We start from the raw sequence: 12,514 nt of genomic DNA on the forward strand, positions 1-12,514 counted from the left end.
AGAAATGCAAAAACCTAGCAATGTTTCAGTGACTTTTTAACGAAGAGAAAGTGTAATTTAAGGATATTATTAAAAGCAGAACTACCTTTTGCCTGAGGAAAAAAAAGATACTTCATAGATTACTGGAAAAAGAGAATGACAATGATCTATCACACTCCGTAATTATCTCCATATATAAACAGTGCTTCACCTAACAACTGTCTTGTTCAGGTGAAATCTTTACTACCTATTTATTTTAAAGGAGGATCTTCAGAGAATGAGTAAGATATATATTTACAGATATATAAAGTTTACCCTGTAAACTGAATAAGGTTTTCTTCTGTTTAAATATGCATTAGTAATTTTTGTAGGGACCTTTTGTAATGGACTACAAATACTGCCTATTAGAAGAGCAAAAAACAGATTCCAGAATGTCTAGAAGGATTCTTCAGGTTATTTTATAAACTTCTAAATAAGTTGTTTCTAGCTGTACTGATAATAAAGCACTGACAACAGCCCACTGATAACAGACATTAACTAGAGCCACATGGGGCTCCAGTAAGTAAAATAATGTTGAATACATTAACGCCAAGTGCCCAACCATTTATATAAATTGTCTTATCCAGAAGCCTTCAGTAAGTTACATTCTCCTTACTGAAAGTTGAGGACGGTACCATTCATATTCCTCCTTTTTCCTAATTCTATGTAGTTAAGCTTCAAACGAGTCAATAACGGAGTGACTTGACCACCATGGTCCATTTGTGAAATGGAAAAAGCAGCCTTTAAAAAAAAAAAAAAAAAAAAGAAAGAAAAAGAAAAAAGAAAAGAAAAAGAAAAAAGTACTATAACAGATATAAAATAAAGCTACCATGCTGTATCTATTAACAATTATTTGCTATCACTCATAAGAATCCTCTGAAAACTATTTCTGTTGCTTTGAAATACTGTACCACAAATGAACAAGGGATGGAAATAGAGCCCCATTCAATCTTTACTATCATATTAAAGAAGGACCTTACACACACCACAGTGACCTCTCAACAGGTCAATCCTGCATTTCTCATTTGCAATTCAAACCCAAGACTGGAGCAGACCAAGGGCAAAATGGGCTCTTGATTATATTTAAGAGGTCACCATTGCTATGCAGAGTTGTAGGAAGCAGACCTCTAGCTTTATTGCATTTTTAAATTCTATCTTGTACAGAAGCTGCTCATATTTGGCAGTGAAAACTGGAAAAGGGATGTTTATATTTGACTTTTCCTTACCAGTGGCCTGCATATTTTTTGTATTAATAATGGAAAATAATAAGTTAAAAAGCAGTGGATAGTAAGTTCAGTTTAAAAATAACCTTAGGTTATCCTTAGAAGATGAAAGACTAGCATCGCAAATCTGGCAAAAATTAAGTATTTAGTGGGGCCAGAATTTCAAACAGTTAACACTTGCACACACTAGTAAGTAAACAAAAGAAAAATACAACATTCTCACATGAAAATTGGTGAGGATGCACTAACAGACTTGTCAACAGAGCAGGACAGACATTTAGATTAAAAACAATATGAGGGTGGCCAAAACAATTTTTCCTATTTTTATCACTTTAAACAGAGCAATACCTCATGTTAGAGTTATCTTCCCATGTTGCATTCAAAATGGAGAAGAAGATGGGACAGAAAAGAACAGAGTTAATGAAGAAAGGAGAGGTAGAGCACTATGTGTCAACTACTCACAGAAATGTTTTAAGCTCTTGTGAAAGCATATGTTGAACAATCATGTTTAACCATCTTACAGAAATGCCACATACTAAGGAAGGTGAAACAAAATTGGGCCATTTATTTCTAGATGTTATGTGTGTTTTTTAAAAAGTGCTTGCTGCCTGAAGGACTAGGAAGACAACAACAATAATAATACAAAGCAATGAATGAATGAGACGTTTCTCAGCCTTTTATACAAATGTCACAGAATAGCATAAAATTATACTAGCATTTAAAATACAGGAAAACAATCCGGTCATTTTACACAGCTCCAACTGCTTTAGACATGCACATTTAGACAAGGCCAAACATTTTATTATTCATGAAGGTTATGTCCAGAAGTGAAACACATGGAATTACATAAAAAATTCCATGTACAAGAAAACTGCTTCACATTTCTAATATTTTCATTTTATACCTAAAGTGGTCACATACAAAGTAGTAAGTGTGATAAAATATAACAGCATTAAAAGCATCTGAAGCAACTTTACCTTCCTCAAAAACCTCTAGCAATCTGCTAGAATATTTAGAGAGCAAACAGCATTTGGATTGTACACACAGTTAATTTCATCAGTTCATAACCTGGCTGCACAATAATCCCTTTATATTAACATTTTGTTGACATGTTCAGGTAGATTTCTGTTTGTGCCATAGGGATACACTTGCAGCGCTATCTTAAGATGATGGTCTAGAAATTTAGAGAAGAAATTTACTGAGAAAGCACAGATTGAAAACCCCCTAAAACTATTGTGCAACAAATTGAATAAGAATTTCTGAATAAGAACTTCAGTTCTACTAGCAAGTTAGCTCTCTTGTTTTCCCAAAAGATTCTAATAGCTGTGCTTCATAGAATAAATAGAATATCTGAAATAAACCTAAGGCAGAGTTAACTACGCATTCATAATGTATGTATCAATATGACCATACTTCTGGCTTAAAAGGAGCGATTAGTATTGGATAACACATTCTTCAAACGCAATTCAGCATTCTTGGAATTCTACTGTTTACAAACAAAGACAGATTTGGAAAACAACAAACAGTTTGATTATGTTTTTTTCTGAAATAATTCAAATTTGAAATGAACACCAATTCTAATTTAACTCCTTTATGCCTAAACTTTGCAGTAGACGCTCATGAAACATATAAATCCTTTTCCCAATGACAGACACTATACTATTTTCCCTGAGAGATTACTGTAGAAATAACAACAATTTGCCATTTGCAAAAAGTTCACTGCCATTACTGTCGGAAAGATCTCCCAGTTCACATAAAGTCCCCTTTCACAATGCCCCAGTACAAGGACAGGAGAGGGACCACTCCAAATAGAACACTTAATTTTCTGGCTTTTGTAGGTTTAAGTCAGAGCCTTAATGTATTTGAAGACAGTTTTTTTTTGGTCTGTGAATATTTATAACAGTGTGAAAAATATGGGACAGCTGGTAATGCATTTTGAAGTGTGCTAACAACACTGTATCAAACAGCTTCCTATTGATCACATAATGCTTTTTGTGGCTAAGTATTTCATACGTGGTGCTTATACATTTTGAATAAGAACTTCAAGTACCTTTTGCTTCAAGCGGTTTTTCACTTCTTTTATTCCCATTTTTGCATGATCTTTTGCCTGCATGAAAAATTAATTTAAGTTAAAATCCCCTTCTATTTCCAGCAGTGACTAAGCTTGATTTCAGTGCATCAAGATTCACCTTCTCTACTTACTAAAAATGGCAAGGAAAAAATTGTTACAGGATACTGAAAACATATTAAACCAAATAGAGAGTTAAAAAAACCCCAAACAAACAAAAACCACCACTGCCACCCCTCCCCAGTCATTGCAAAAATTTTGTTTTCTCTGTTTTGACGCCACGGACATCTTTCACCTTTTTGTGTTCCACACCCTTGGTCTTCTCCTTTAAGTATTCATGTTTGCTATAAGCTAACAATCAACAGTAATAGTAAGCCTGCAAACTTTCTCCTTGCAGTACTCTGGATGCCAGTTCCATTTAGTAAGCTAATTCATCCTACTCACATCTCTCGGGCTGGAGGAAGGCAGGAGAAAATAAAAGTCTGAATAGTTATCTCAATGCTTTTTGTAGCATTATTTCCTAAAATTCAGCTTATAAGAAATCCTCACTTGTTTCTCTGTTGTTTTATCTTGCACAGTGAACTGGCAGCCATACATGATAACACAGTAACATACTAGCTGTTTGTTAACAGAACTGAAAACATTTTCATTTAAAGAATAACTCAGTAAGTTGGGCTCTAAATAAGCAGGTATAAGAAATCCCCAGGGAAAATTAATTGACATTTAGAAAAGATCGAAACAATTTGGAAAATGAGAGGATTCCCTTATTCCGATGAAGCTGCAAGCAGAGAAACCTGAGGTAACAATGATTTCCAACAGAGTAATGATGAGATGGTAGAGCTGCTTAGTAGAGCATATAGGCACTATTTCCCAGAAATAGTTCTATGTAATAAATAGAATTTATCATCTATACTTTCAAAAGAAATCACAAGTTCCCCTCCTCTTTTGCATTTCAATTATGTTTAAATTTCAAAATGACTTTTCAATTTAAATTTGAAATTTAGATGAATGCATATTTTAAGTAATTTTGTGAGTCCAATAAAAATGAATTTAAGACTTGGGTTTCATTTGAAAGGTTAAAACAGAATCATAATTAGACTCTTATCTCAGTAGTAAGCCAGTACTCGATACTTACAAACTTATAGACAGTCTTCATGGCAGGGTTAGCCTTGGTCTTTACTGTATTTAAAATGGCTCCACTTCCTTTCTGTAATTATAGTAACAATAGAATAAATTTCATCAAAGCTCTTTAAATCAAACAGCAATCTAAAATCCACCATTCTTAACTTAAAATAACAAAGCATTAACTATGCTTATTAGCAGAGCTGAATAGTAAATTTAAAGAAAAAGAACACAAGTAAAAACATATTAAATGTTTCTCTGGTTCTCCAGAGGAACCCCAATTCTGTTTAATACAGCAGTTTTCAAATGAAAAATGTCAGTGTCTCCTAATATGATGACCACCTTGTCTTACAGGTCATCTCACAAAACAGTGTTCTGCGATTGTTCCACTCACCCTTAAGGGTGTCCTGTACATTGCATTAAAATCCTAAACAAGTTTAAGACAAAAGCATTCTATCAAATACTCAATGTCTGGGGCAGAAAATTCAGTTTCAGAAAAGCCCATACATTCAATCAGAAGAAGAAAGATATTCTTTTATTTTCCTTTTCATGATCCCACAATACTATTTATCAAAAGCATGCTGCCTTTTTAAGATCTAAGTAGTCAATAAAGAGATAAATTGAGGGAAAATGAAATCTAACTACAGTCATAAACATTAATTCTAGAATAGCTGAATTGCATGCAGTGAATATAATAAAAGTTGTAAGACAGTAATATGTCAGGCAGAAAAATCTGTTAGTCTGGTCAGTGTTTAACACATCTTCCACACACTATTGACTATTGCTGTGCAGTACCTTATTTGATAAATACAGGAGATGGGGAAAATCCAAGGAATAAAATCGTAGATAATTTTATAATTTCTTATTTCAGTGCAAAACTATACTTCCAGAGATAAATGCAATCAGATGCAAACAGTTTTAAGATTTACTATTCTGTTACTACATGACAATTTATCTTCAATCAAGGGATTATTTTTATATTAATTTCTCAGCCATTCCCCTTTCTTATAATTTCAAAATTACTTGTCAACCTACATATTTATATATATTTATGTATATATATTTACCTACCTAACTATATGATGGGATTTTTTGCATGACTTATAAAATGTGTTTAATTCAAAATTATCAAGATAATATTGAGCCCAGCATTTTGTGTAAGGAACATAATTCCACTCATAACCAGGATAATAGGCAAATGGAATACTACAAAACTCAATTCTGTCAGAAAATAATTCAATCTTTCCTACTGACTCATACCCATAAACCAGAAATATTTCACTTTTCAATACATCAACATTTTATGCATCAAAAGAGACTTTTAAAATCAGCTGTCAATTATCACCTATAACAACATATTATTCTCTAAAATTATTCAAATTTTTAATTTATACAACTAGAGCACTAAACCAAAGAGATACAAAAAACACCCCAAACAGTGCTGTCCCCATTCAGCACTCACACCATTTAGCTTTTAATAGAGCTTTTTGGTGTGGCAACTTCTCCTTTTCTTTACTTTTCTATTAAAGGGAAAGGAAAACCACATTATTTTCTAAATTGACAATAACTTATTTCCAGCTGTGTCCCAGACATTAAAAGTGGGATTCAAAAACTTGATAATTCCTTTGGCGATTTTTTTTTTTGTTTTAGGTTTTTTTTTTTTTCTTCTGTTCTTTACTTCATCTGAAGAACGCATTAGTTTCTCACAACTAAGCTCAGGTTGGTCACAGCTAAGCACTGCAGGAAACAGGTTAGCCATGTTCATGAGGACAGATGTTAACAGCCACACAGAACTGTACAATGGTCCAGTAAGAATCAGAATGTCTGTTGGAAGAAGATTGTGTTCTTACCCTTACTGTAGAGAGCCACTGGTGGTACAATTTGTCACTACCTAGAGAGAATCACAAAACCAAACAAACAAACTGTAACTCTCTACCGAATAGAAAACAAGCTAGAAATGTGAAGTGTTAGCACTTGTGGTTCTAGGAGCATGAAGAGTACAGAAACAGAACAGGACAACCATCCTTTTCTTTCAATGGAAACACAAAACCAAAAAAAATTGACGAGATATCTACAATTTTTCTTTTACTTGCTAAGAGGCATTTCTATTTTATAACGGTTTTCTTTAAGACATTTGAAAACACTGAGGTTTGTTTTTTTTTGTTTGTTTGTTTTAAGATCACTAAAAGAAATTTGTGGTAGTTCTGGGTAAAGCCAAGGCTTTTCAGCATCCTCCATTGGAAGAACTCTTTTAGTTGTACTTTAGCCAAGTGGTAAAGCTGAGGTTTTGTAAGACTGAACAGACTATTTAAACTATGATACATTACTCAAACAAAGTTCTTGACAGAGGAAAGAACAAAAATTTAAGACACTTTAACCCACAGGGATCATTGCAGTCTCAGTTATTTAGGTGAGTAACCATATAGACCCATTACATCATGATGGCCCACAAACAGCAAGTCAGGAACAATGTGTGAAATTACTTTAAAACACTTTATTTCTTACCTGCATATTCTCCCATATTTATCTCTTCTTCAAAAACATCACTGAAGCCCTCGCCGGAGTTAAGAAGATCCAGACGGCCATCAATGAACTACATCAGAGAGTGTAAACAAATCAATCATCCCATCCTTTATCATTTCAGAAAGACTTTATTCTGCATTTGCTAGAATAATCCCAATAGTCTTATCGGAAAGGGACTCTAAATAGAATGAAAATACAACCAAAACTGGCAAAATGTTTATTTACCAATGCAAAAAGGTTTGCTGCTTCATTAAAAAAACAGCATTCATGTGTTTGTCTATACATATATGTTTTCAGCTTCCCTGAAGCAGTAATATCATGTTGAACAGCAATATACTTCCCGTACAAAGTTTACAGCAGATATATTGGGTCTAGGTATGCTCAGATCAAAACTGAGCACAGAGACCTTTAAGGGAAAAAAACCATACACCTCTTAAAATGTAGAAAGCCTTATCACCTGAATCTGAGAAATGCCAGCTAGCAGGAATTAAGGTGCTGCCAACTACACGAATTTTCCTCATTATGTGGCTGACAGATCAAGGAATATAGGAACAGCCCTCAAAAAAACTAGTTACATTGTTAAAGAATCTGCTTCTACCTTAGAGCAATTAAGCCAGTACCTGCTTAAAGAGCTGGAGCTGAATGGCATTCTGAAGAAACTGCCTCATGACAGCAGAACGATGGGACACAAATGTTTCTTCACAAAAAGTGATGGGTTCACCCTGTAGAGTTCAGAGCATTAAACACTGAAAAAGCATTGTCTGAATTCATTTGAATCCACTGCCTCCATTTTATCTACTTCCCTTCCAAAATAAATAGATAACGTAGGCCTTACATAACATTGAGTGAACCGTAGTTTGTTTCCAGGTTTCAATCATGTGACTGAGAAACAGGTTGGAAACTGGCAAATTGCGTACCATCAAAATAAAACACATTTGCTTTATGCACATTTTACAAATGCTGGTGAAGGAACATTCATCATCCAAAATGTTAATTTTACTTAATGTCCCCAAAATATGACAGACAGTCATCTAAATTCTGTACATTCTGCTTATCTGCCTCAGTAGACCCAGCCAGTTAACCTGCACCAACAAGTCAGGATGTCTACTCTGTTCTCTCCACAGTTCAGAAAGATTAGACTTTCATATATTGAATGAGTGAAATTTCTTTTCTTCACAACCTTGTTGGCAAAAGACAGAAATTGTTTTGTGCCTCTACTTTCATCTTATTTCAATGAGTTATGTTAATGCTGAAGTCTGCTATACATCTGCCATAAGGGCACAAATTTCCTCCACATTTAAATCTACAAATACTCAATGCAGCAAGCAAATATATTTATTGAATTAAAAACAAGACAGTAACAAAGAATGATAAAATTACACTGATGTATAATTAATATGGAGGCTTTTTCATAATTGTATTAAATTATAATTGGACTCTTCATCTGCTCAGTGTTCAAAATCAACATTAGATAGCAAAAAACCTTTAAAATGGTGGTAACATTCCATTTCTGAAGGCTTTTTATATCGGCAATCTTTTCTACCATTGGCTGGGTAAAGTCAGGATAACAGGGCCACTAAAATGACTGTGCTCAAAAAACCCCATGCCACAGCATTGCTTGAGCATATTGTTTTTTCTCCACCAATTTATGTTGGAAGCCACCATGTGGCCCCAGGACTTCTAATACCTAATGCACACTAAAAGGATACGAAATCCACGTAACTATGTTGGGCAAACTGCGATGAGACTCACATTTCTTAAAATCTGTAGGTATTCACCTTTTTCCCTGAGTTCACAATCGATCAAACTTACTTATTGATACACTTCCTACTGAGGTCTGGTACTACCCCAGAGCTTATCAACCCGACGGCAGATTATCGCTGCTGATTGCCTGTCCTTTGACATAACTAACCTCGCCATTGAAACTAAATGGCACAAAGAGTTATATCAGTTTTTAACACAATTTATGAGGAAAGTGAAGGAAATATTTGGCTTCAAATACTTAGACCGCAGTAATAAAATTCCTCCTGGCCCCCAATGAATTGGACAACCAGAATCACCAAGATGATACACCATGTACCTCACCTCTAACCCAGCAGTCAACAAACGCCACAGGTCACAGGTTGTCCTTAACATGAGGAAAAGGATCAATCGCAAGTGACTGTCTATGCACAGGATGGGTCTCTTTCAAAGAGGGAAGAAGTCACGCTTTTAGGATAGTTTCTGTCACCCTTTCCTTGGGCCAATGAATTTCCATGGTTTTGGAAAAGCAAGCAGTTTTCTTATGTGACAACTACAGTTTCAGGATAATTAATTTTAAAGATAAAAACCTGTCTTTGATTTACTCTAGCAGGAATTTACAGGGAAAACCAAAATCACTACAACCTTTCCAGGCAAGAAGCATGAGTGTGAAAAAACATACTGGTTCCCGCCCCCGTTGCTTCGCTCTCATCAGGATAAAGAATCATAAGACACTTCATTTCAAAGTAAACAAAGGAAAAATGTTTGGAAAAACAGGTCTGGCTGGTATGTGCCTGGTATACAAGACACTGGTGATAGTCTCCATGACTCACTGACTACTGCCATGACAAAGGTCCTGTCTCAAAAATCAACGTATGTACTGCCTGAAAGGTTTTAATGACTAACAGCTGATCACACACTCATGTTAGTAGACAGCAGAAAGGGACAGAACTTCTGCATGACATGGAAGTGTCAAAAGCAGACTTTGAGCAAGAGGTAATTTGGCAAATGGAAAAAGCCATTAGTTGATTTTGAGATGGGACTGACAATCTGGATGAATATAAGCTCCCTATGCAAGAACTAAATATATTTTATTCAGCTATTACCATCCCACTTGAGATTTGTTTCAACTCTCTCAGGTACCAGGAAGGACAAGTCAGGATACTACAGAGCACTACAACTAGTAAGACAAAATCTTAGGAGATTGCAAATGCATCTGTTACTACAGAAACAGTAGTGACAGACACTTTCCAAGCAGGGCCCAGGCAACAGTACAACAAACAACAGGATGTAACGGCTACTTGACCAGTATGAAAAAGGCCTTCCCATCAAATTCAGCTACCAGAACGTAACAAGGGATGCCTGAAGAATATTTGTCTGACATAGAAACAATCCGGAGGTGAAAAGAGATAGGAGGAATACATGAAGAAAAGTATAGATTAGCCCATGATCAGAGAAGAGGTTCACCAGAGGAAGGTTTAGCTTTCATTTAATCCTCACTTACAAAACACTTCAAAGGAAACAAGCAGCCCTTCCTATAATCTACAAGAACCTAAAATTTCTCTCATGGTCAAAGAAGAGTATGAACATTGCGGAAAGAACAAGAACTACACCCCACCAAACAGAAGCTTCCTCTACTCCATTGTACATCCAGCACAATGACACCAGCTTCTCCTCTTACAATCGAGCTATATACCATTCCTATAAACATACATATTGCAGCTGCTGGAGCCCAGTATTATTATAGTCTTAACACACTTCCTTTCCCAAAGTACTAATGATTGAGTTTGTTCATTAGGTTGATTAGACCTTTTGACTTCTTAAGAGACAATTCAGGCTCAACTGCTGCTAGATGATAAGAAAAACTTTAAACATCAAGGTCAAGCATGAGCTTTTCAGCTTAGAATGCATTAGTACCTTCCATCCTCCACGACCTCCAGAAGGGTGAACACACTGTTGCTAACCCCCATCCACAGCTTCATTACAAAAGGACAAGCTGGACAATAAGACCATTTTCTTGACAGATTTAGTTAACTGTAAATTATAAAGCTATTCAGCTCTGCTTTTACTGACAGATGACATTATACATGAGGGGACGTGCTAAGAACTGCCGATTTTGTGTGAAATGAGCGGTCTTGCTCACATGTAAAATAATTTAATAACTTGTCCTGATAAACACATCAACTCCTAAACTTGCTGTTTCCAACAATTTTAATTTAGGCCTTACTCGTCAATACCTTAAAAAGACATTATTCCCCTCTCCAATTATAAATGCATAACAGAGGCTAAGATATGGCATTGCAAATGCTCTAAACGTGTGCACAGTGCAACTCTATGAGGAATCTGATTTGATCTGTAATATTAGATAATTTACACGTATTTCAAGATTGGATCACAAAATTATTTTTTAATACAAAAATTTACACATTTAATCTGCAATCTTAACGCAAGAGAAGTGACTTTAAAATATAAGACTAAGATTTAAGACTCCCAGATGCACTGAAAAAATAGGCGCCTTTTCTTTATACCTTTGCAAATCTCCCTTTATATGAATATTTTATATTCATATGGCATAATGAAGTTCATCAGGGCAGTGCTGCTATCTCATGACCCTGTAAAAAAGCTGAAAAGTTTCAGCCCACATCTGATCTGTTGCCAGCCCTATTTTTAAATTGGAATTCTGTTACATTCTAAAATAATGTTTGAAACTACTTAAGGCAGCAAGTGAAAAGCGAAAGGAGTCCAGGACTTACTTCAGACTGTTCTAGAGTTTCATGAAACCTGCTGTAATATTTTAAGAAGCCATCATGCAAATTGAAAGATAAAACCTGATTTTGGTTGGCTAAGCTGTAAAAAATTTCACTATGATCCCCCATCTTTCAGTGAAATCACTTTTCCTCAGAAAGAAGAACTTTCTTTCAGAAGAGGGTACAGGATGTCGTGCAGACAGTTATTGTGAGAGAAGCATCATATCTGAATTGTCTAACTTACCACACTCGCAGACGGGCCAGCTAACTGGTTATGGCAGTAACTTTCACAGTGAACATAAAGAACTAAAAATACGTGGGACAGAAGACAGCACAGATTAGAGAAAGACTTGGAGGAAGGGACAAACATAAATGATGCTCCTGGAAAGACACACAGGTGCTAACACAAGTCAGGGAAGCCTAAAACTATTCCCACTCCTGCAAGAGACGAGACACCAAAGTGTGCATCTGGGTAATGCAGCTTTAAAGCCAGCATTTGACTGCTGGAGAAAACAGAAAGATAATAAAGACAGGGTTCAAATTAGGTCAACAGTGAGTGTCTCTTGCACAAGCAAAGATTTCACAAAACTTGATTCTAAGGGTAAAAAAAAAACAACCAAAAAAACAAAAAACCACACACAAAAAAAACCCCCAACCCAGACCTGAAGACTTTATGTTTAGACAACCCTAAAAGTTATGCCATGGAAGACATATGTAATCTCTTCTGCATTATCATGGTCAGCATGTGGTGCAGGGTAATGAATTTTGTGCTGCTATATGCATGCCTTTAAACCATGTAGGTGCTCTTTCAAAGCCTCTCTAATAAATACACAAGCCATTAGAGCTGCTCTGTAAACCAGCCACGAAATGAAAAAATGTGGGTGGAATTTAAAGGTGCAGAACAAGATGACAATCTGATAGTCTACAAGCCGTAAGTCTAGTGTCAGTATACTATGCAGCAAAATCCCATATACACAGCAAGAACAATGATATGCAAGGGATTCATATATCACTGTTTTATTACTACCTAGATGTTGCAAATAACCACATCCTTTACTAAAATTGGTTATGTT

The 12,514-nt window shown here is 35.4% G+C and overlaps 1 protein-coding gene across 6 annotated transcripts in view; it reads right to left on the minus strand.

The window, feature by feature from the left end:
• The window catches only part of DENND1A (DENN domain containing 1A), a 217,968-nt gene that overhangs the window by 44,276 nt on the left and 161,178 nt on the right, over window positions 1-12,514 (minus strand). For all 6 annotated transcript variants that reach the window (XM_049833165.1, XM_049833161.1, XM_049833164.1 and 3 more), the window contains 5 exons: window positions 7,575-7,676; window positions 6,937-7,024; window positions 6,282-6,322; window positions 4,445-4,516; window positions 3,292-3,348 (listed from right to left, as the gene is read on the minus strand). In XM_049833165.1, the coding sequence (XP_049689122.1) occupies window positions 3,292-3,348; window positions 4,445-4,516; window positions 6,282-6,322; window positions 6,937-7,024; window positions 7,575-7,676 (360 nt within the window). The remainder of the gene's footprint in view (window positions 1-3,291; window positions 3,349-4,444; window positions 4,517-6,281; window positions 6,323-6,936; window positions 7,025-7,574; window positions 7,677-12,514) is intronic.

Source organism: Accipiter gentilis, chromosome 29 (genome assembly GCF_929443795.1).
Source record: "Accipiter gentilis chromosome 29, bAccGen1.1, whole genome shotgun sequence".
Taxonomy (NCBI): domain Eukaryota; kingdom Metazoa; phylum Chordata; class Aves; order Accipitriformes; family Accipitridae; genus Astur; species Astur gentilis.